This window comes from Hippoglossus hippoglossus, chromosome 23, assembly GCF_009819705.1.
Source record: "Hippoglossus hippoglossus isolate fHipHip1 chromosome 23, fHipHip1.pri, whole genome shotgun sequence".
Classification (NCBI taxonomy): Eukaryota; Metazoa; Chordata; class Actinopteri; order Pleuronectiformes; family Pleuronectidae; genus Hippoglossus; species Hippoglossus hippoglossus.
The window spans coordinates 18,281,346-18,303,845 of NC_047173.1; the positions used below are offsets into that span (position 1 = coordinate 18,281,346).

The following is a 22,500-nucleotide window of genomic DNA, read 5'->3' on the forward strand; positions in this document are numbered from 1 at the left end:
GATTCAAACTTGATTTAAACCTGATTCAAACCTGATTCAAACCTGATTAGAACTTGATTCAAACCTGATTCAAACCTGATTTTAACCTGATTCAAACCTGATTTTAACCTGATTCAAACTTGATTTAAACCTGATTCAAACCTGATTCAAACTTGATTTAAACCTGATTCAAACCTGATTCAAACTTGATTTAGACCTGATTCAAACCTGATTCAAACCTGATTCAAACCTCATACAAACCGGATATTTACCTGATTTAAACCTGAGTCAAACCTGAGTCAAACCTGATTCAAACTTAATTTAAACCTGTTTCAAACCTGATTCAAACCTAATTTGAACCTGATTCAAACTTGATTTAAACCTGATTCAAACCTGATTCAAACCTGATTAGAACTTGATTCAAACCTGATTCAAACCTGATTTTAACCTGATTCAAACTTGATTTAAACCTGATTCAAACCTGATTCAAACCTGATTCAAACTTGATTTAAACCTGATTCAAACCTCATACAAACTGGATATTTACCTGATTTAAACCTGAGTCAAACCTGATTCAAACTTAATTTAAACCTGATTCAAACCTGACTCAAACCTGATTTTAACCTGATTCAAACTTGATTTAAACCTGATTCAAACTTGATTTAAACCTGATTCAAACCTGATTCAAACCTGATTAGAACTTGATTCAAACCTGATTCAAACCTGATTTTAACCTGATTCAAACTTGATTTAAACCTGATTCAAACCTGATTCAAACTTGATTCAAACCTGATTCAAACCTCATACAAACCGGATATTTACCTGATTTAAACCTGAGTCAAACCTGAGTCAAACCTGATTCAAACTTAATTTAAACCTGTTTCAAACCTGATTCAAACCTAATTTGAACCTGATTCAAACTTGATTTAAACCTGATTCATACCTGATTCAAACCTGATTCAAACTTGATTTAAACGTGATTCAAACCTGATTCAAACTTGATTTAAACCTGATTCAAACCTGATTCAAACTTGATTCAAACCTGATTCAAACCTCATACAAACCGGATATTTACCTGATTTAAACCTGAGTCAAACCTGATTCAAACTTAATTTAAACCTGTTTCAAACCTGATTCAAACCTAATTTGAACCTGATTCAAACTTGATTTAAACCTGATTCATACCTGATTCAAACCTGATTCAAACCTGATTCAAACTTGATTTGAACCTGATTCAAACCTGATTTTAACCTGATTCATACCTGATTCAAACCTGATTCAAACTTGATTTAAACCTGATTCAAACCTGATTAAAACCTCATACAAACCGGATATTTACCTGATTTAAACCTGAGTCAAACATGAGTCAAACCTGATTCAAACCTGATTCAAACTTGATTCAAACTTGATTCAAACCTGATTCAAAGTTTATTCAAACCTGACTCAAACTTGATTCAAGCTTGATTCAAACCTGATTCAAACCTGATTCGAATCTGATTCGAACTTGATTCAAACCTGATTCAAACCTGATTTTAACCTGATTCAAACCTGATTCCAACCTGATTCAAACTTGATTCAAACCTGATTCAAACCTGATTCAAACCTGATTCGAGCTTGATTCAAACCTGATTCAAACCTGATTAAAAACCTGATTCGAACTTGATTCAAAGTTGATTTAAACCTGATTCATACCCGATTCAAACTTAATTTAAACCTGTTTCAAACCTGATTCAAACCTAATTTTAACCTGATTAAAAGTTGATTTAAACCTGATTCAAACCTGATTCAAAGTTTATTCAAACCTGATTCAAACTTGATTTAAGCTTGATTCAAACCTGATTCAAACCTGATTCAAATCTGATTCAAATCTGATTCGAACTTGATTCAAACTTGATTCAAACTTGATTTCAACCTGATTTCAAACTGATTCAAACCTGATTTAAACCTGATTCAAACCTGATTCAAACCTGATTTAAGCTTGATTCAAACCTGATTCAAACCTGATTCGAACTTGATTCAAACCTGATTTTAACCTGATTCAAACTTGATTTAAACCTGATTCAAACTTGATTTAAACCTGATTCATACCTGATTCAAACCTGATTCAAACTTGATTTAAACCTAATTCAAACCTGATTCAAACCTGATTCAAACTTGATTTAAACCTGATTCAAACTTGATTTAAACCTAATTCAAACCTGATTCAAACTTGATTTAAACCTAATTCAAACCTGATTCAAACTTGATTTAAACCTAATTCAAACTTGATTTAAACCTGATTCAAACCTGATTCAAACCTGATTCAATCCCGTTTTTAACTTGATTTTAATCTGATTTAAAACTGAAGAAAAACAGATTTACACTCAATCTTCAGCTGTTTTTTTTCAGGGCGAGTGTGTTAGCTGCTTGAAGATCAAAGTGTTACCGTGCTCATCTGGAGTTGACACAGTAAGACATCTCACTCTGATCAGTTTATTATAACACTGTTTATTACAGTTTATAACAGTTTATTACAGTTTATTACAGTTTATCTCAGTTTATTGCAGTTTATTATAGTTTATCATAGTTTATTACAGTATATTACAGTTTATAACAGTTTATTACAGTTTATTACAGTTTATTACAGTTTATCTCAGTTTATTGCAGTTTATTATAGTTTATCAAAGTTTATTACAGTTTATTACACAGTAAGACTTCTCACTCTAATCACTTCTTAAACTGTGTTAATAAACTGTGTAATAAACAGTGGGATGAAACGTGAGTTATAGTATGAATTATAAAACTGTGTCTGTGTGTGATCTCTGCTCGTCAGGGCTCATCCAGGTTTGGATGTCTGTACATGGCTTCTATCGGCAGTTCGCCCATCAAAGTCCCGTCCACCGGCTGCTCCCGGCTCTGCAATACAACTGTAACGGTACAGAAACACATGATTCATGACCTGAGTTCATTTTCACTTCAACCAAGACTGTTCTGATGGAAGTGTGTATTTTTGTGTGTGTTTAGACGCCAGCGTGTTGTAAAGGTTTCTATGGTCCTGACTGTCATCCCTGTCCAGGTGGATACCAGACGCCGTGCTCAGGACACGGTCAGGTCAGACTCACACTGCACAAACAAAAATCTCTATTGACCAAAAATTTGGAAGGACTAAATAGTTTTTTACCTACTGAAGTATTTTTTACAGTGTATGGAGGGTTGAGGTAAAGTTTTTTTTTACAGTGTATGGAGGGCATCACAGGAAACGGTTCCTGTGGCTGTGATCCAAACTTCGGAGGCTCTCGCTGTCACTTCTGCTCCAGAACCAATAAACATGGACCAACGTGTGACATGAGTAAGTGACATATCACCTTGTGACGTCAGATACGTGTGATGTCAGAGGAAGTGACCTCACCTGTGTGTCCGCAGCGTGTCTCTGTGCCCACGGACAGTGCGACAACCGTCCGGACTCAGATGGTCGCTGTAAAGTCGACTCGTGTCTGCTGGGCTTCACTGGTCCGTTCTGCGATCGACAGACGGCGGCGTGCGGCGTCCAGGCTCAGTTCTGCCACGCCCATGCTGACTGCGATTTCAGTCAGGGGACGGCCAGGTGAATTCATCTGTGGTGCTCTGACTCTAAACAACTCTACTGCAGATGTACAGCAGGGGGCAGTAAAGAGTTGGTGCATGTGCTGTGTGTTTTCAGGTGTGTGTGTAAACCTGGTTACCAGGGCGATGGTATCACCTGTGTGGAGTCCGACCCCTGCGCTCCGCCTCTCCGTGGCCGCTGCAGCATGAACGTAAGTCGCACTTTAACAATCGTCACGGCTCTTCTGTCCAGATCCGTCATGTTTGACTCTGCGCTGCCCCCTGCAGGCTAAATGTATAAGGACAGGACCTGGGACTCGCTCCTGCCAGTGTCTGACAGGATGGAGGGAGGACGGAGACGAGTGTCAATCAATCAACAACTGTGACGGTCCTGACGCCGGCAGCTGTCACCCTAACGCCACCTGCATCTACGTTGGTCCTGGACAGGTGAGCTTTATCTTAACCTGCACTTCCTCACAGCCCCTGCAGGTGTCATTGTTTGCTGAGGGGAGTCTCACCTCTGTTTGGAATAACACTTCCCATGATGCTCTGGGTGATGGAGTCGGCTAACAGTTAACTCTGCTAGTAGCTTCTGGTTTTTAATCATTGTCTCCTGATGTCTGTCCATATTTAAATGAACCAATGGTGTGTGTGAGCGTGTTGTCTTTGATGTCAGAGTGACTGCAGCTGTAAACATGGATACAAAGGAAACGGACGAGACTGTGAAGCTGTGAATCCGTGTGTCACCGTAAGCGGAGGCTGCCATTACCTGGTGAGATGAAATGATCGCCTCCTGGTGGCTGACTGCAGTATAGTCATAAACCCTCCTCATCCATGTTAGCAGATGGGCCATGGACCAAACTAAAAACATCAAAGTAGACATTCATGATGATCAGTTTGGTTTTAATTAGTTATTTGATGATATAAGAACAGGCTGAGTCTGACTCATGATTGGTCGATTGGACCACGATTCACAAGTCTGTGGTTTTGATTCATGAATGTTATTGATCACGAATAGTAATTGATAAGTAGATTATGTGATCAGGTGACTTGTCAGACGTCAGATAATTGTCCGTGTCCTCGTGTTCAGGCGAGCTGTCTGCTGCTGTCATCTCAGTGGACGTGTGTCTGTGACGAAGGTTATGTTGGAGATGGCCGGATGTGTTTCGGGAGCGTGGAACAGGTGAGTGTCGGCCATGTTCACACGTTAAACGCTGTGCGGTGCGTTCACTGACACACCTGAGTCTGTTCTCCTGGTGTTAAAGGAGCTGATGGTGCTGGCCGAGACGTCCGAATTCTTCAGGTGGACGACTGTGAGTACGAGCAGGCTCTGTTTGTCAGCTTCATAGTTTGTTGTGATGTCATCAGTCTTGTCCGTCCTCCGTCAGGACTCCGGTGTGTCTCTGTCGGATCAGAACATCACCCTCCTGGTTCCATCTTCTGCTGCTGTCGACAAAATGTCTTCAAACGACAAGAACTTCTGGACGACAAAGGGAAACCTGCCGAGTCTCATCAGGTTAAAACTTTAAAGTGTTTTTTATTTAGGACAGATGAACTTTGTCTCCAGCTGTTTGTTCACATCTGTGTTTCACACCTGACAGAAATCACATGATCCCTGGAAACTATCCATCTTCCAGCCTGAGCACCACTTCCACTGTGACCTCACTTCTCAAGAGTACTTTCCCTGTTTCTACAGCCAATGAGGTGAGTCCACAGAGGTGATGGTTTACATTCAAGTTTCTGGCCAGAAGACCAGAAATTTGTTGTGAACGTCTTCTAACCTGCGCTGACTTTTATTTATTGAGGACAGTTGCATTAACAACAAGTAGCTGATATAAATTTGGCTGTCACATTCTTCGTAGTCGCAGGAAGTCAGATCCAGTGAGAACGGCAGGTGGGGAGAGAAAGTTGTGTTGGTGCAAAGATGGAGCGCCTGGTTCCCATCGTACCACAGTTCAGTTTGTTGGTGCTGAAATTCCTCCATCACAATTGAGTCGAGATGGTCGAATTCACGAAGTAAAACCCTGAGAATGTTCCGAAAACGAGGCGCTGCTTGTGATCGTGACCTGATGAATCTTCTTGGTTTGTGGAGCGGGTGGCTCTTCCTACTGTTTGGTCTCTGTGTTTGACTCGTGTAATATATTCTGATGTGGATCGCACAACGTAAGGTCTCTGGACTTGATAATCGCAGCTCCTTGTACGGGTCAGATCTTTAAATCTCTCCAAGAACTTTCTAACCATTTTAAGATATTGTTTTATCAGCTCACAACTGTTGGCGGCGCCACCATCACCACATCCGATATTGCTGCTACCAATGGACTGATCCACATTATCGATAAGGTACAGAGCCGATGGCGTTCACGATGCTGGCGACACTTTATCACCTCCGACTGACGGACTTTTCTCTCTGCATTCATCCTCAGGTTCTGGTTCCCGACAGGAAGCTGAGTGAAGGGCTGCTGGCGACACTCGCTCTGAGACCCGAGTTCTCGCTCTTCAGATCATATCTCATTGTACGAACACACACACCTATACCCGAACATAAACACACAATATAAATGTGTAATGTTCACAGTGTGTCTCTGTTTGTGTTGTTGAGGATTACAACCTGACGGACGAGATCGAACAGGGTGATGAATTCACCGTCTTCGCTCCAACAGATGCCGCCATCAACGATTACCTGAAGAAAATGTCTGCAACTGCTCTGGTACTTGTTGTTTACGTCTCTAATGTCGTTTATCTGATGAAATAATAAAACGTCCAGTTACTGAGGACAAAAAGTTCTGAATAACATCTCTGCAATTTAATTTTCTATTAACAGGATGTTAATACGACTCGTTACCATGTGGTGGCAGCAGAGCGCCTGTTAAAGACCGACCTGCAGCCTGGAGGTTACAAGCAGACGCTGCTGGGGTTCTCTTTCCAGCTCGCCATCGTCCTCCGAGAGGGAAAGGTATCTGATCAGTAACTGATTATCTTTTTTTTAATATAAACTGAACTGATACTACCACTGTCATTCCAAATATCGCAGAACTCATTGACGCCGTGTCGCACATGTGTTCTTCTTTCTCTCGACATCCTTCCCACCTCAATCCTAAAAGAAGAAATCAGTACTATTGGCCCTAGCCTTCTCAGAAGTATTCGCTGCTCTCTTTCTTCTGGCCGTGTCTCTGATCATTTTAAGAAAGCCTCCATTCAGCCTTTACTGAAAAAGCCAAATCTTGACCAATCACTGCCACAGAATTATAGGCCATTTTCAAAACCCCCCTTCATATCCATAATTCTTGAGAAGGTGGTTCTAACCCAACGTTTAGCTGTGTGTGACAATAATACATTTTTTGTTAAGTTCCAGCCTGGATTTTGTAAACTACACAGTACGGAATCTGCTCTCCTTAAATTGCAAATGATTTATTGATGTCTGCCGATGCTGGTTATTTTTCCGTATTACTGCTCCTTGACCTAAGACACCATTGATCATAACATTCTTATCAATAGACTAACGCAATGAATCTGGAACTGCCCTTAGTTGGTTCAAGTCTTATCTCTCAGAAAGAGAAATTTCCTAACAGAGTGCCTATCGGCCATTGAGGAATGTCACTTGACTTCCTTCAGTTAAATTCAAATAAAACTGAAATAATAAAATTCGATCCCGACCAGCTAGCAGACAGACCCCTATCATTTCTCAGTCCCCTGGCCAGCAATATAAAAACAACAGCTAAAGATCTAGGTGACACATTCGATTCCCATCTGAATTTCCAAACACACATTAATGAAAGCATTAAATCCTGCTACTTTCATCTATGAAATATTTCCAAAATTTAATTAGTTCTATCTCTCTCTGACTTAGAAAAGATAATACATGCCTTTGTCTTTTCCCTGCTCAGCCAAACCGTAGTAACTCGTTTGCAGCTTGTTCAAAACACTGCTGCTTGTATTTTAACTCAAACAAACCGCAGGTCTCATATCAGGCCAATTCTTGCATCCCTTCACTGGTTCCAGTTAAATTCAGGATTGATAATTTTTAAAGCTCAACATGTGCTGGCCCCTACTTGACTCCCTACAAGTCGCAGCCGGTCCTTGTTGGCTTTCCCGAGGTCAAGGCTACTCAAGGTGACTTTCTCTGTCAGGGCCCAGAGGCTCTGGAACTCACTACCTGTCTTTAAATCACTGCTCACAACTTATTTTTATAGTAAAGCTTTTTATCATGTGATTTGTAATTGTGGTGCTACTTTGTTGTTTTAACTCCTTTATTCCTTTTATCGTACTTTTATTGCATCTATATTTTATGTAGTTTCTTAAATGGGACAGCTTTGACTCTGCTGCCTTTGACAGGAGGTGTTTAGTTTGAAAAGACACAGAGGTAATGACGATGTCTGATCTACTGAGCGGCCACATGGTTTTCATAGCGCTGCCATACAAGCCAGTAGCCAGTCAGATTTATCTTTAGCTACAGTGTTTTTATTTTTTTACCATGGATTTTGTGGAGCACATTGTAACCTTGTTTAGATAAGTGCTATATAAATAAAGTTTTAATTACATGAGTATCTGATTACATCCTGACTCACTCTCTCTCTCCGTCCTCCAGCTGTTAGTGAACGACGCTCAGATCAACTCATCCAACATCTTGAGCGGTAACGGCGTGATTCACGGTCTGTCGGCCGTTCTCAAGATCAACAGGAACCGCTGCGATGAAGCTACGTATCAGAAGGTCACGGTACGGAACCCAAGAAAGCGAAGGAACTGAGGAGAACAACGGACACAAAATCAGCTGTTTACCAACAACCTCCTCTCTTCTCTTCACAGGCAACATGCATGGACTGTTTGTTCCCAATCAGCAAAATCTGCCCCAACAACTCCATCCCAGACGTAAGATTTTAAACTGTCGCACAATGAAAACTTCAGATTCTCAGAATGATTTGACTCAGATGAACATTTACTGACAAATGATGCAGACTAGTCCATCACCTCAGACTTCCAAACTTTATCTGAAAAACAGAAACAAGAGGAACAAAATGTTGAAACTCTGCCTGTTTGCAGATGATGTTTCTATTTTCACTCACTCAGTACATCTCAATCTGTTTCCAGAGGCTCCGACTCCAAAACACCAAATGCTCTCTGTCAGCTTCCTGAAAATAGGTCCATGTGTTATTATTGAGTAGTGATGTCAAAGGTTTCCACCACAGTGTGTGTCCTCAGAGACAGTGTGTGTCCTCAGAGTCAGTGTGTGTCCTCAGAGACAGTGTGTGTCCTCAGTCAGTGTGTGTCCTCAGAGTCAGAGTGTGTCCTCAGAGTCAGTGAGACAGTGCGTGTCCTCAGAGTCAGTGTGTGTCCTCAGAGTCAGAGTGTGTCCTCAGAGTCAGTGAGACAGTGTGTGTCCTCAGAGTCAGTGTGTGTCCTCAGAGACAGTGTGTCAACAAATGTCAACTAATGAGTTTATTGAGACATAGTTTTGACAAAAAATTCGAAACGTACAATAAATTAAAAACCGACTGAAGAAAACTGATTTAACATAAATGAGTGGCGAGACTTGACTCTTTAAAGCTCTCACTGATTTTCTTTCATTAAAACTGACCTTTGGTCTCTGCAGAAATCCGTGCGGAGCAGGAAGTGTATGTTCAGCCGCATGTTTGAAGGAGAGCGACTGTTGACCATCGGCTGCAGACCCACCTGCCTTCAGAAGAACATTGTACGTCTGCTCTGACACATACGTGTAATTCACATGAGTAGGACGAACACGTTTGCGGTCTCACAGTTCTCGTCTGTTCTCAGGTCCAAGCGTGTTGTGGCGGGTTTTTCGGGAAGCACTGTGAGCCTTGTCCAGGTGCACAGGGTCGGCCCTGCTTTGGTAACGGAGCGTGTATGGACGGGACGAATGGAACCGGAGTGTGCCAGTGTAACCAAGGTTTTAACGGGACGGCGTGTGAAACCTGCCAGAGTGGCAAATATAGTGTCCACTGTGATCAGGGTGAGGACGCTTCACATAGGAAACTGTTAACCAAGAAACATGATTGGACATTTAACTGTGACTCCGCCTCTTCCTGCCTCCCTCAGACTGCGGATGTAAAAACGGACGCTGTAACGAAGGCATCACGGGCGACGGGACGTGTGAGTGTGATGTCGGGTGGCGAGGAATCCTCTGTGACGAAAGTAAGAAAACAAAAGAAGAGAGAGTGTGACCTGTGTGTTTATATGACAGAGCATGTATTAATACATGTATGTATATTTATATATATTGTACATTTATATGTAACGAGAGTGTCCTGATTTACAGAAGTCGAGTCGGCGGCTGACGAGTTGTGCGGCTCAGTGAAATGTCACACAAGTGCAAAGTATGTGAACACAGCTCAGTGAGATGCAGCGCCCCCTGCAGAACGCTGCTCTGAACGCAGCTCGGTGTAATGTGTTGTAATGTGATTTGTTGTGTTTGTGTGACAGTTGTGTGATCGGACCGTCCGGACCTCAGTGTCTCTGCGCTGCTGGTTTCCAGGGAAACGGGACTTCCTGTCAAGGTATGGTCAGGTGACCTCTCAGGTGCATCAGTCTCAGCTGTGACGGTCAGACTGAGCATCTGTGTCTGTGTTTACAGCTAAAGACCCGTGTGTGGAGGATAATGGCGGCTGCAGTCTTTACGCCGTCTGTAAGAGGACTCGACCTGGACGCAGGGCCTGTGTCTGTAACAACGGTTACTATGGAGACGGACTCGTGTGTGTTGGTAGGTGTGGCCTCAGGTGGTGGCTCACAGGTTTAAGTGCATCTTTAAATGTTAATAACACTTTTCAAATACATTCAAACCTTAAGTCTCTATTCAATTAAAAATCAATGAATTTGATTATTGATCAGTCATGTCAGTGTGATGTGTTCGATGCTGCAAGATTTTAGTTTTTTCTCCCACAGAGATAAATCCCTGTCTGCAAGGAAGCGGAGGTTGTCATGCCAACGCGGACTGCGTCCACGTTGGACCGAACAAAGTAAAGACTCTACACACGTACGACTATCAGCTGGTGATTAGTGATTAGTGATAGTTGATTATTGATGTCATGCTGTGTGCAGACGTCCTGTTCCTGCAGTGAGGGTTACTCGGGCGACGGACAGAACTGTCACATGATCAACTTGTGTCAAAAGGTGAGTTTGATGATGTCATCAATAATCAATAAAGGTTCTGTTTTAACGTTGTTTGAAGGAGACCTATTATGTTTGGGGTTCATCATTTTAATTTGGGTTCCACTTGAAAAGGTTCATAGGCTCCAAAGTTCAGAAAACACTCTCCGCTCCTGCCCCCCCCTAGAAAGCCCAGTCTGCTCTGATTGAACAGCTGGTGATGAGTTCAGGTACCTCAGGACAAATCGAAGACGATGATTATTTTGAATTATATAGCTGTAATTCATTTAAAATATTAAAAACACAATTCCGCAGCTTTAGCTTTAGTTAACAGGCCAACTGTGAATACCCGGGGACTTTAGCTTGGTTGCACTCTGTGTGGTGTTTTGATTTTCCAACAGCCCCTGAAGGGTGAACGCTGCTAGCTCCTCCTCCCAGCACAGGTTACACTTTGCTTTGGTTTTGTTGGGGGCGTGTCCGAATAGCCGCTAGGGGTTCATTATGCTGATGAAAACCCTGCTGGCCAGAAACGGACATATTAGAAAAATCAAGGTTGAGGCTTTCCAGCTGCCTCCAGAAAATAGTTTACTGTGAGAGAGAAGAGCGCCCTCTGCTGCAGACTTTGAGCCATGCACATGTTTACATTCACAAAACATATATACAAACCATTAGAGGACTGGGAAAGACTGAAAAAGCTAAATAGGTCTCTTTAATACAAATCAAAGGTGTGCTTTAGTAAATAGGCAGCACTGTGAAACACCAGGTGTCAGTAGAGGCTATGAAATGTGGTCATGTGACTCTGTGGAGGGGTGACCTATCTCTGACTGTTTCTAGAAAAATGGCGGCTGTCATCAGTTTGCTCGCTGTAACATGAGCGGTCCAGGTGTCCGTACCTGCACCTGCAAGTCCAACTTCCTGGGAGACGGACTCAAATGCAGAGGCACCGTGGGCAAGGTGAGACATGACATCACATGACATTAAAGCCGGCCTGGTTCCATATGGAATCTAACATGTGACTCTGTGCAGGAAATCCTGATGAGGAAGCTGCGAGACTTTTACCTTGGCCTGATGGTGAGTGACTATCGCTCTGTCGCCCCCTGCAGTTGAAAACTGACTAATGATGTGAACTCTTCTTTCAGATGGTGGAGATTTCTCTGAAAGGTCGCGGCCCGTTCACCGTCTTTCCACCGAGCAGCAACGCCTTCACAGTGGACAGAGTGGGCACCAGCAAGGTGACCACATGTTTTCACAACAAGTAGCTTAATAATCAATCATATTTAATTAATAATAATTAAACTTCTTCATTATTATTATTATTATTATTATTATTATTATTTATAAAATATACATATTCTATTAAACATATTATACAAAAACCCTGAATCTGTAATAAAAAGATGACCTGAAATAAACACATTTTTATTCATTTAGATGAAATCCCTGAGTTCGGAGAAACGTAAAGAACAATACGCCACAATCCTGCGAAGCCACATCGTCATGTGTCACACGCTGCTGCCCGCCGACCTGAGTCGACCCCGAAACCTGACGTCTCTGTCCGGACTCGTCCTGTCCACCAGATCAAGCCAGGTGACCAATCAGGCAGCTTAATGTTGATCAATATTTAAAAAGCTGTCACATGATCAGCTGATTCATGATGAATACAAACTGTTTATATATTTTCAGGGAAATATCTTCATCAACGACGCTAACGTGACGTACAGCGACGACGTCAGCATCAATGGGATTTTCCACGAGATCGACAAGATTCTGTTTCCTCCAGACATCAACAAAGACTCAGATCCCAACATCTCTGTCAGTTCACAACATTAATCAATAACTTTCAGATTGATTATTGATATTTAATTATGTAGAAACAAATTGATCTGCGGAGAATAAACCACTGATTGATTTATTTTTCTGTCAATAACTCGTTGTTCCTGTCCTGAACTCTAACAGATGAATCTGACCGATGTGGCCGAACGTCATGGATACACACACTTCTACAAGCTGCTCGAGGTGACACACACACACACACACACACACACACACACACACACACACACACACACACACACACACACCTCATTGGCTGGCCCTGGTCACATGATGCTGTTGTTAACCTCTGCTTCAGGACACAGGCGTGATGGACCTGGTGCATGATGGGATGTACCAGCCGCTCACGCTCTTCCTGCCGTCAGACGTCGTGATGGCGTCTCTGCCTCAGCAGCAGAAGGACTTCCTGTTCCACCCAGACAACCGCATTCAGCTGGTGGAGTACCTGAAGTACCACATCCTGCACAGCCAGAAGGTTCAAAACCAAAAACTCTATTTAAGCTGAACCAACGAGAACGAACGTGAACAGTTACAATCAAAAGAATTCACTGAGTTTTTATATGAAGATAAAACTATGTCCTTAGCGTAAAGTGGCATCACACCTGAAAATGTATTAATTTATAATGTGTTTATCAAAGGAGAAACAAACATATACACATAAACATAGTTATTGTAGACATAATAAAAACTGGACCAAGAATCGATCCCTGGGGAACTCCAAACATCTGTTCTATCTGTGATCATGTGCTCAACCACCAGGGGGAGCTCTACAGGTATGTTCTCTAAGAACTTCTTCTCTGCTCGCTCAGATTTACGCTGAAAGTTTGATCTATCTGGACTCGGCTCGGACGCTGCAGGGTTCACCACTCTCCTTCATCTGCGGAGGGACAGACAACATCGTAAGTACGACAGGAAATCAATGAGGAGTCGACGAGCGCGACTCTCACTCAACGATGTCTTGCTTTGAACAGGGAGAAATCTTCGTTAATGACGGGAAATGTCGCATAGTTCAGAGACACCTCATCTTTAATGGTGGGATTGCATACGGGATCGACTGCCTTCTGACTCCGCCCAGCCTCGGAGGACGCTGTGATGAACAGACCACCTTTGAACTCCGGGTAAATCCTCATGTTATGTTCTGTCTGCAGCGCCCCCTGGTGTTTTTCAGATGAACTGTTTCTCATGAAGTCTGTAATGAAGTAATGAGAAATTTACAACAAATATGCTTCATGCTAATTTTATTTATAAAGCACATTTCATTTGAGTAAATTCAATGTGCTTCACATTGAGAGAATATAAAAGTTTTATTAAAACCAACTGCACCATAAAAGTCCTTTAAAAACTTTATTGTTCACTGTAACAGTAACAAGAACCATGAAGTTTTTTTATTATTATTCATATTCTATTAGATTATTTAAACACAATAAATTACTGACGTTTGTATTTTCAAACTTTGACAAACTGATCAGGTCAGAAAATATCAGAAATGCTAATGTTAGCTAAAAATGCTAATGGTGGCTGACATACTAACGACGTGCAGGTCGGACTGTGTGTCTCAGGTCGTTTCTCGGTTTCTAGTTTTATTCACGTCTTTTTTCTTCTTCTGTGGTAGATGAGTTGTGGATTTTGCTCGGCCTCAGCGTCTCGCTGTCCGAAAGGCTCCAAACTTAAGGTATGATCATCTTCATCGTCTTCGTAATATATAAAATAAAAAAAGAATTGTCTCTATACAAACGTGTCGTCTTTAGGAGATCCAGAAGTGTGACCTTCCCACCATGTTCGTCACCAAAAACTCTGGCTGTCTCAGCGTTTGCACCATCAACGTCTGGCAACCAAAGTGTTGTCATGGTTACCACGGACGAGATTGTCTGGGTGAGATGGCATAAAACATTTAATTTATTTCACTCAATTTGATTTAGTTGTAAGTTAAAGTTCTTATTTGTGTCACAATCTTCAAAATAAAATTCATATATAAAGTTATTTAAATTTTTCATCATCTAGACAAGTTTTCTTGACTCATCAGTTTTATACGTTTTAATTTTATATATTGATACAAAATAAATTTGAATACATTTTAGGGTTAGGGTTAGGCTAAGTCCTAATGAAAAATATTCTTTTATTCCATTAACTTTCCATCACTTTCAGTACAAATCGTCTTTACTTTGATTGTGACATCATCCTTGATTAACCCCGTGTCAATCGACGTGTGCAGTGTGTCCAGGTGGCGTCGGCTCCTCCTGTAGTAACCATGGTAACTGTGATGACGGTCACCTTGGCAACGGCACCTGTACCTGTGACGCAGGCTTCGGGGGCGTGGCCTGCGAGCAGTGCAGTGATGGGTTCTTCGGGCCCACCTGTAAAGGTGAGCAGTATCCTGAGTGACAGTTCAACCTAAAGGTGTCGTGACCTCTGACCCCTGTGACTTCTGTTTTTTATCAGCCTGTAACTGCTCAGAACACGGGCCATGTGACGACGGACGTAAAGGTACGGGGGCGTGTCTGTGTGAGGCGGGCTGGAGCGGCGAGCTATGTGACACTGAGCAGAGTGAGTGTGACGTACGATTTAAGTTTTATTTTAAATGTTTTTTATCACAAACATCATAAGAAGGTTTTATTAGATTCATGTTTAGTGATGATCCACTTTTTTATTGATGGATTCTGATGAAACAGGATCCAGGTCCATTAAACCTGAGTGATGTCACTTCCTGGTCAGTGTGAATCAGCTAACTGACGGTGTCTCGTCTCATCCAGGTCACGTCTCTGTGTGTTCTCCACCCTGTTCTCCTAAAGCCGTCTGTACGGAAAACAGCACCTGCGTCTGTCGGCCATTTTATGAAGGAGATGGATTCACCTGCACAGGTAAACACTGGGCTCAAAAAAAGGAAGAAACAGGAAGTACGATTGTTGATGTGACTCTGTGTGACATCACTTCCTGATGATGTCATCACAGTAAATCAGTGTGTGTAACAGGAGCTGATCACAGTCAGTTCAGCTGCTTTTATTTTGAAAGAACATGATCGTCCTCTAACCACAAAGTTGGCGGTTCAATCCCAGTCTTTACCATCTGCATGCTGAAGAGAACCTGTAGTGTAAAGTACAGTGGTCATCAACACTAGACTATAAATAAAGACCAGAAGAAGAAGAAAGACCTGGATCTGCCTGTGTCTGTTGTGTATAACGTGACGTCTGGTGTCTCCATGTCCTCAGTGGGGACATGTGTCTTTATATGATGTGTATAACGTGACGTCTGGTGTCTCCATGTCCTCAGTGGGGACACGTGTCTTTATATGTTGTGTCTAACGTGACGTCTGATCTCTCCATGTCCTCAGTGGGGACACGTGTCTTTATATGATGTGTATAACGTGACGTCTGATCTCTCCATGTCCTCAGTGGGGACACGTGTCTTTATATGTTGTGTCTAACGTGACGTCTGATCTCTCCATGTCCTCAGTGGGGACACGTGTCTTTATATGATGTGTCTAACGTGACGTCTGATCTCTCCATGTCCTCAGTGGCGGAGATGTGCGGGGTCTGGAATGGCGGTTGTGCTAAAGGCGCTAAGTGTTCTCAGATAGGAGAGGTGGTGACCTGCACGTGTCCTAAAGGTCACTCTGGGGACGGGTTCAGCTGTCAGCCCGTTGACCCCTGCGTCTCTGGAGACAACGGCGGCTGCCATGAACACGCCACCTGCACCATGACGGCTCCGGTGAGGAACGAGTCATTTAAACACGTTTGGAATTTGACGTCTCATGTGTCCTAACGTGACGTGTCTGTGTGAACAGGGTAAGAAGAGGTGCACGTGTAAAGACAATTACGTCGGCGATGGCGTGACTTGTGAGGTCAAACAGCTGCCAATCAGCCGCTGTCTCCAAGGGAACGGACGCTGTCATCAAGATGCCAAATGTACAGACCTACACTTTGAAGGTATGGATCACATGCTGAGTTCTCTTCCACATCATTGGATGCTTTGAGTTTAGGGTTGAGAGGGCGTGTCTCAGCTGATCCAATGAGAACCAATCAGCGGATCGAGTTTACTCACTGTGTTGAACGTGTTGTGTTTAATGTGTCGTTGTGTTTGTGTGCAGATGCGACGCTCGGTGTGTTTCACCTCCGTTCAGACAGGGGGCAGTACAAACTGAACTTCAGTTTTGCGCAGCAAGCGTGCGGTGCAGAGGGAGGTGCCCTGGCCACGTACACGCAGCTGTCCTATGCTCAGGAGGTCAGTGAACATGTCACGCACACACTAGTTCACGTGTTTCATCATGTGTGTCATCACGTGGTCAAACTGACGTGTCTCCGCAGGGTGGGCTCAACATGTGTGCTGCCGGCTGGTTGGACCAGGCCCGGGTGGCGTATCCTACCACCTACTCAAACCCCAATTGCGGCTTCGGACACGTCGGCATTGTGGACTACGGAGTCCGCAAGAACCTGAGCGAGTCGTGGGACGTCTATTGCTACCGGATGAAAGGTGAGCGAGGAAGAGTCGGCCAGATGAAGTCATCAGATTATTTACAATATTTGTAATAAATATTACATTTTTATCGAAACTTTAATGTTTTATTTTGATTTAGTTTCATCTGACTTTTAAATGGATAAAAAAACTTTTATTTTGACACTTTTACTTTATTTGAGTTGGAGGTTCAATAAAAATAGAAGTGATGAGGACGTATTAATCAGAGAGGCTGTGATTGGTTGCAGAGGTCAGGTGTGAGTGTCAGGTGGGTTACGTTGGAGACGGGCTCAGGTGCACAGGAAACCTGCTGCAGGTGCTCATGTCCACTCCGACCTTCTCCAACTTCCTCACGGTGAGTCCCAGACTAACAGGACACATTAAATCAGATGACGTCATCGTGACCTGTCTTTCTTCTTCTTCAGCAAATCTTGAACTGCTCACAGGTGTCGTTGTCAGGGAAACAGTTTGTGAAGCGTCTGAGCAACTTGACGGTTCAGTCCACGCTGTTCGTACCCGACAACGACGGACTGCCTGACAACCAGGTGAGACGAGAACTAAGATTCTGTCCGTCCTCATCAATCCTCACCTGTCCGTACCTGTCCTCATCAATCCTCACCTGTCCTCGTGTCCCTGCAGACTCTGTCTCAGTGGGACATTGAGTACCACCTGTCCGAGGGGAGGGCTCTTCCTCTCAGCGAGCTGAAGAACGGGAGTCGAATCAGGACAAGAGTCGGGAGTCTGACGATCCTTGGAGTGTCCGATCTGCTGGACCCCTCAGCTCTGGTCAGTCATTACATCCTGTGTCAATAAGGGGGCGATGTTGCCCGTCCCCAGACATGTGTCACATAGAATTAGTCATGAGTTGGATTTTGATGACCATGACAGCGGTTGTTGTTTGAAACCATTTCTTTTCCTCAGTCGTCTCGTTACATCAACGATCGCTTTGTCACCAACTCAGACGTTGTGGCCTCAAATGGGATCATACATGTTCTTCAGGGTCCACTGAAAGCCCCCCCCCCCTCGCCAAGAGGTGAGTGTTGTCATGACAACACAGCATCCCTCCATCCTGACCCCACATGAGCAGTAACTATGACTGTGATTGGTTCTGCAGATGCATGTGGGTCACAAGGCGGGGATGGGAGTGGGCGTGACGCTGCTGGTGGTTCTGGTGGCGGCGGGCGTGTGCATCGGATACAACTTCTACAAAAACAACAACAAAGGATTCCAGTTCCACTACTTCAAGGTCTGTGTGCTCAGTGATTGTTTGTCTCAGAATCGATTGCTGCCACCTTGTGCTGATGTCATCTGCAGTGAGTCTGTGCAGTAGTGATCGTGGTATCAAGGTCCCGCCCACACACACTATCCACCAATCATGAGTCAGTCTCAGCTATCAATCATGACGTCTCAGCCTGTTTTAATATCATCAAATAACTAATTCAAACCAAACTGATCAGAAACACATCAGTGAGATAAGAACAACCTGAAATGACACAAACATCTTTGACAAACATTTATTTAACGTCTTCTTTGATTCTTTACTTTGATCAAGGTCCCATATGCTAACATGGAGGAGGAGGGGTTTATGACCTATACTGTATCCAACCACCAGTGGGTGGAGAACAATGTTTAAATTAGTGTATGATATTTTCTGGTTTCATTGATAAATCGTCTTCGTCCCTTAAAGGAGGATGAAGAGGAGGAAACGGTGCCCCCTGCAGGCAGCAGCATCTGTAACCCTGTTTATGAAGCAGCTCCAGAGTCAAAGATGTCTGACGGCACAGTGAGTCACTGTTTGACACACATCATCAAAACAACACAGCTTCAACACATTCTCTTATAATCAGCTGTTTCCAGTCGTTTTGCTTCATCTGTTTAAAATTTGGTTTTCAAGCTGACGTTTCTTGACTGAACTAAATAATGAGTGAGCGAATCAGAATGAGTCTCAGCGAGTCTCAGCTGTGTTAACCTCAGACTGTTTTCAGGCAGAGGACAAACACGTGGTGGTGGACGGAGGATCGTACGACCTGCTGCAGGACGGCTGAGAGAAGCTGCAGCGTCATACTCACGCTCCGAGTTTCCGGCCCCTGATCACAGCGAGCGATGAAGCTTCGTCATCAGGTTTCAGCCGAAGAAGAGTTCAGGTGCTCCTGATTGGTTGAGTAATGTAAACTGTAGAAAACAATCTAATCATGTAACTGAGAAAAGAAGTTTCATCAAATAAAAAAACAAACAAACAACGGTGACATGACTTTTAATTACAAGAACGTTCACAGTAACAGCTGATTGGTCAGAAGATTCTTGTCTTGTTTGTTAAAAGAAGAACATGATTGGACGATAAACAGTTTACAGTCAAACTGTATTTTCAAGAGTCGTCCGTCACCTTCGTGATCCAAGAATGAAAATCTGACACCGCGGTGAAGACGGATGGTTTGTCTACGTCACAGCGCCGACTGCCCCATGTGACCACGCCAAACAGGAAGTAGGAACTGCGCTTCTGACAGTAGAGGGGAGCTCCGGAGTCGCCCTGTGGAGGAAGACACCAGGTGTCAGTCCAATGTTACTACACCCGCCTACCCCCACACCGACGCGTGTGGCCGGTCGACGGACGTGAACGCTGCGTTAACTGACATCAGGAGTTCGGCCGGTATATAAACTTGTTACCATGCAGGAGGCGGAGCCAGCAGGATCAGCACAGATGTGAGAGTCAGTGACGAGTCCTTCCCCCCAACGCCCCCTGCAGGACGTTCCGTTCACCAGAGTCAGTCCAGCATGGTGGAGACGAACAGCATCAATGTGACCTACACACACACACACACACACACACACACACACACACACACACACACACACACACACACACACACACACACACACACACACACACACACACACACACACACACACACACACACACACACACACACACACACACACACACACACACCTCATTCTCTCAGGACTTTTCTCCCTTAATATTTTATCCATTTGGACTTTTCTGTCCGAAAGGTTACGGAGGGCAGCGGTCACCTGTTGCCTTGGTTACGCCCCAGCCAGTGGTGAAGCAACTCCAGCTGTCATTGAGCTCCTCGTCCTCATCAGGGACACAGACTGGAGACACATTTGAATCTGAGACAGAACAGAGGACACATTCAGGTGTGACAGACGTTGGACAGACGTGGATACGTGAGACTCTGAGTTTGTGTTTATACTAAATCTGGCAGACACGCTGAGGCGGAGCAGAGACAGGTCAGATTTTGGTGGAAAGCTTCCGTCCTCCGGCAGGTTGAAGACCTCATCCACAGAGACGCTTTGGGACGATAAGAACCGGAGGTCATGAATTCCTAGAACCACCACGTCGTCTTTGGCTCTGTGGAGAAAAGTAAATGTCCGTAACAGCGGTGACAGAACCTGATGTCACAAGGGCGCCGATGTTTACCTGACATTGCAGTGTTTGGCAGTGACAACCCAGCGGCGATGGATCAGCACGCCGCTGCAGTAGTGGCGTCCGTTGGACTGAAGGCTGACCTGCCAGGGCCAGAAGAAGGGACAGGACTCCGTCACGTTCTCCACAGACACGTCATCGTCCTGCGATGTCGAAAGACTGGCTAGGCCCGGAGAACGACCACAGCTGGAGCTCTGCCGCCTCCCACACCTGTCGTCTGTCTCCAGATCACATGACATCAGGACAAACATGATAAATAATGAAGGCCATCTGATCACAAGATAAAAACAGTGTCAGCTCAAACGAACCTCCGTCAGCGAGCTCGTCATCGTGCATCATCTTATCTGAAAGAGAAACAACAAACTCATCACACGTTTCAGGTAGAAACTCCGGTTGTCAGCTCGTCTGTGAACGTACTCGTGTTGTCGTACAGCCACTGGGTGTGTTCTTGCAGTTTGGTGTAGACTCCTGGTCGTTTCGCTCGTCCACAACCAACGCCCCAACTTATCAGACCCGCCAACTCGTATTTACTGCCAGTGAAGCAGGACAGAGGACCGCCAGAGTCGCCCTAACAGCGACGGACGATGAGGTTACACACGTTCGAGATGAGGTAACAGACGTTAAGAGACAAGATTACAGACGTTAGATGTTCGAGACAAGGTTACAGAAGAGGACGACGAAGATGAAGAAACTAAGATGTTGGACGGACAGATTTGTCGTGTAGACTCATCACATGTCTGACTTGTTTTAAGGGTTAGGGTTAGAGTCCAGGTTCTGATGGTCTCGTCGCCTCTGACAGGTTCAGGTCTCACCTGACAGGCGTCCACTCCTCCTCTGCCCCTTCCAGCACAGAACATGGAGGACCTGATCCTACCACTGTAGTACTGGTTACAGACATCAGAGGGCAGCACAGTGACGTTCACCTCCTGCAGTCTGCTGACTCGAGGTCCGTCTGGTCAAAGACAAGAGATGTCAGGAGGCGTCAGACTCGACGGACTTGACGTCACCTGCTCTCAGGTGTGTGAGGACTCACTCTCTCGGGTGGTGCCCCAGCCGGTGATGGTGCAGCCTCTGAAAAGCGGCAGAGGACTCGTCCAGATGTTAATGGGTCTGACGGACGTGGTGAAGACCAGAGGTTCCTGCAGCTTCAGCAAAGCCACATCGTTCTCTTTGGTCCGACTGTTGTAACGATTGTGTATGATAATGAGCGCCACGGCGACTGACTGAAAGGTGACATCATGCACACACACACACACAACAGGTTTTATATGTTCATATCACACACACAATAACATATTATATAACATAATATAAACTTTATTCATCCAGGTTCTGACTGATGTTCAGACTTTAAACACACTAACACACTAACACTAACACACACACACCTGTTGTCCTGGCTCCTCAGGGTTGTCCAGGTCATGTTTACCCGCCTTCACGCTCCAGAGTCTTGCCGTGTTGTACCTGCAGCAGGTGTGATTAATTCTCATTGATCAGCTGATGACGTCACGACTCGTCCAGAACCGTGTGTGTGTGTGTGTGTGTGTGTGTGTGTGTGAGTGAGAGAGAGAGAGAGAGAGAGAGAGAGAGAATGACCTCTGAAAGCAGTGAGCAGCAGACAGGATCCACTGCGGAGCAATGATGGCGCCCCCACAGGCCGGCATGGACGCAAAGCACAGAGACACCTGCCACGGCCACGAGTGAGCCCAGGCCTCCTGACCGCCGATGATCCGGGACTCCAGCTCCTGCTCTGGCAGGAAGCAGCGGTGGCCCGCTATGTCTGAGAGGATGACCGGGTCACAGCAACAGGTTAGTTAACGAGTTAGTTCAACTACTTGATTAAACAAGTCCAATCAATGAGTTCAGAAAAAAAGAGTTTGATCAAAAAGAGTAAAACATTAGAGAGCAACTCACAATTTAAATTTTAAAAACGGTAAAGTATTTGTACGTGAATAAAACATTTTTCCCGTTTCTCTGTATGATTAATCAACTAAATTCAACATTTTAATACAAACTCCTTATGTTATTAATATTTTCATTATATATTATTTCAACTTATAATACCAGAGAACAAACTTGCAATTTATACATTTTATATATTTATATATTCATAAAGAGGATGAAAATACAATCAC

At 44.1% G+C, this 22,500-nt stretch overlaps 2 protein-coding genes and 1 long non-coding RNA gene across 8 annotated transcripts in view; 1 reads left to right on the forward strand and 2 right to left on the reverse strand.

Moving 5' to 3' along the window:
- The window catches only part of LOC117757311, a 28,601-nt gene extending 10,929 nt beyond the window's left edge, over positions 1–17,672 (reverse strand). The window contains exons 1-2 of the long non-coding RNA XR_004613084.1: positions 17,520–17,672; positions 12,759–12,931 (exon numbers count right to left, since the gene is read on the reverse strand). This is a non-coding gene — a long non-coding RNA (uncharacterized LOC117757311). The remainder of the gene's footprint in view (positions 1–12,758; positions 12,932–17,519) is intronic.
- stab2 (stabilin 2) overlaps positions 1–22,500 on the forward strand; it is a 40,762-nt gene that overhangs the window by 10,821 nt on the left and 7,441 nt on the right. Inside the window, exons 19-70 of one of the 2 annotated variants that reach the window (XM_034578282.1) lie at positions 2,368–2,427; positions 2,792–2,893; positions 2,983–3,069; positions 3,196–3,307; positions 3,382–3,562; positions 3,659–3,752; positions 3,829–3,987; positions 4,217–4,312; positions 4,631–4,723; positions 4,806–4,853; positions 4,929–5,056; positions 5,142–5,244; positions 5,803–5,880; positions 5,964–6,053; positions 6,140–6,247; positions 6,362–6,493; positions 8,126–8,254; positions 8,344–8,406; positions 9,128–9,226; positions 9,310–9,505; positions 9,592–9,687; positions 9,812–9,869; positions 9,976–10,049; positions 10,127–10,252; positions 10,435–10,508; positions 10,591–10,662; positions 11,473–11,592; positions 11,665–11,709; positions 11,778–11,870; positions 12,070–12,225; positions 12,322–12,450; positions 12,595–12,654; positions 12,770–12,946; positions 13,281–13,370; positions 13,443–13,589; positions 14,084–14,143; positions 14,220–14,343; positions 14,684–14,833; positions 14,911–15,015; positions 15,222–15,329; positions 15,983–16,176; positions 16,253–16,394; positions 16,556–16,689; positions 16,773–16,938; positions 17,169–17,275; positions 17,346–17,465; positions 17,560–17,706; positions 17,842–17,953; positions 18,035–18,166; positions 18,608–18,703; positions 18,906–18,978; positions 19,049–19,177. In XM_034578282.1, coding sequence (XP_034434173.1) covers positions 2,368–2,427; positions 2,792–2,893; positions 2,983–3,069; positions 3,196–3,307; positions 3,382–3,562; positions 3,659–3,752; positions 3,829–3,987; positions 4,217–4,312; positions 4,631–4,723; positions 4,806–4,853; positions 4,929–5,056; positions 5,142–5,244; positions 5,803–5,880; positions 5,964–6,053; positions 6,140–6,247; positions 6,362–6,493; positions 8,126–8,254; positions 8,344–8,406; positions 9,128–9,226; positions 9,310–9,505; positions 9,592–9,687; positions 9,812–9,869; positions 9,976–10,049; positions 10,127–10,252; positions 10,435–10,508; positions 10,591–10,662; positions 11,473–11,592; positions 11,665–11,709; positions 11,778–11,870; positions 12,070–12,225; positions 12,322–12,450; positions 12,595–12,654; positions 12,770–12,946; positions 13,281–13,370; positions 13,443–13,589; positions 14,084–14,143; positions 14,220–14,343; positions 14,684–14,833; positions 14,911–15,015; positions 15,222–15,329; positions 15,983–16,176; positions 16,253–16,394; positions 16,556–16,689; positions 16,773–16,938; positions 17,169–17,275; positions 17,346–17,465; positions 17,560–17,706; positions 17,842–17,953; positions 18,035–18,166; positions 18,608–18,615 — 5,484 coding nt within the window. In that variant the 3' untranslated portion in view covers positions 18,616–18,703; positions 18,906–18,978; positions 19,049–19,177. Of the gene's footprint in view, positions 1–2,367; positions 2,428–2,791; positions 2,894–2,982; positions 3,070–3,195; positions 3,308–3,381; positions 3,563–3,658; positions 3,753–3,828; positions 3,988–4,216; positions 4,313–4,630; positions 4,724–4,805; positions 4,854–4,928; positions 5,057–5,141; positions 5,245–5,802; positions 5,881–5,963; positions 6,054–6,139; positions 6,248–6,361; positions 6,494–8,125; positions 8,255–8,343; positions 8,407–9,127; positions 9,227–9,309; positions 9,506–9,591; positions 9,688–9,811; positions 9,870–9,975; positions 10,050–10,126; positions 10,253–10,434; positions 10,509–10,590; positions 10,663–11,472; positions 11,593–11,664; positions 11,710–11,777; positions 11,871–12,069; positions 12,226–12,321; positions 12,451–12,594; positions 12,655–12,769; positions 12,947–13,280; positions 13,371–13,442; positions 13,590–14,083; positions 14,144–14,219; positions 14,344–14,683; positions 14,834–14,910; positions 15,016–15,221; positions 15,330–15,982; positions 16,177–16,252; positions 16,395–16,555; positions 16,690–16,772; positions 16,939–17,168; positions 17,276–17,345; positions 17,466–17,559; positions 17,707–17,841; positions 17,954–18,034; positions 18,167–18,607; positions 18,704–18,905; positions 18,979–19,048; positions 19,178–22,500 lie in introns of those variants that run through there. The other variant, XM_034578281.1, reaches the window with a different exon arrangement.
- ovch1 (ovochymase 1) overlaps positions 19,173–22,500 on the reverse strand; it is a 3,846-nt gene continuing 518 nt past the window's right edge. The window contains exons 5-16 of one of the 5 annotated variants that reach the window (XM_034578301.1): positions 21,962–22,145; positions 21,754–21,829; positions 21,399–21,588; positions 21,178–21,317; positions 20,783–20,933; positions 20,674–20,709; positions 20,360–20,582; positions 20,133–20,290; positions 19,951–20,049; positions 19,585–19,721; positions 19,262–19,447; positions 19,173–19,212 (exon numbers count right to left, since the gene is read on the reverse strand). In XM_034578301.1, coding sequence (XP_034434192.1) covers positions 19,286–19,447; positions 19,585–19,721; positions 19,951–20,049; positions 20,133–20,290; positions 20,360–20,582; positions 20,674–20,709; positions 20,783–20,933; positions 21,178–21,317; positions 21,399–21,588; positions 21,754–21,829; positions 21,962–22,145 — 1,556 coding nt within the window. In that variant the 3' untranslated portion in view covers positions 19,173–19,212; positions 19,262–19,285. The other 4 variants (XM_034578300.1, XM_034578299.1, XR_004613080.1 and 1 more) reach the window with 4 other exon arrangements.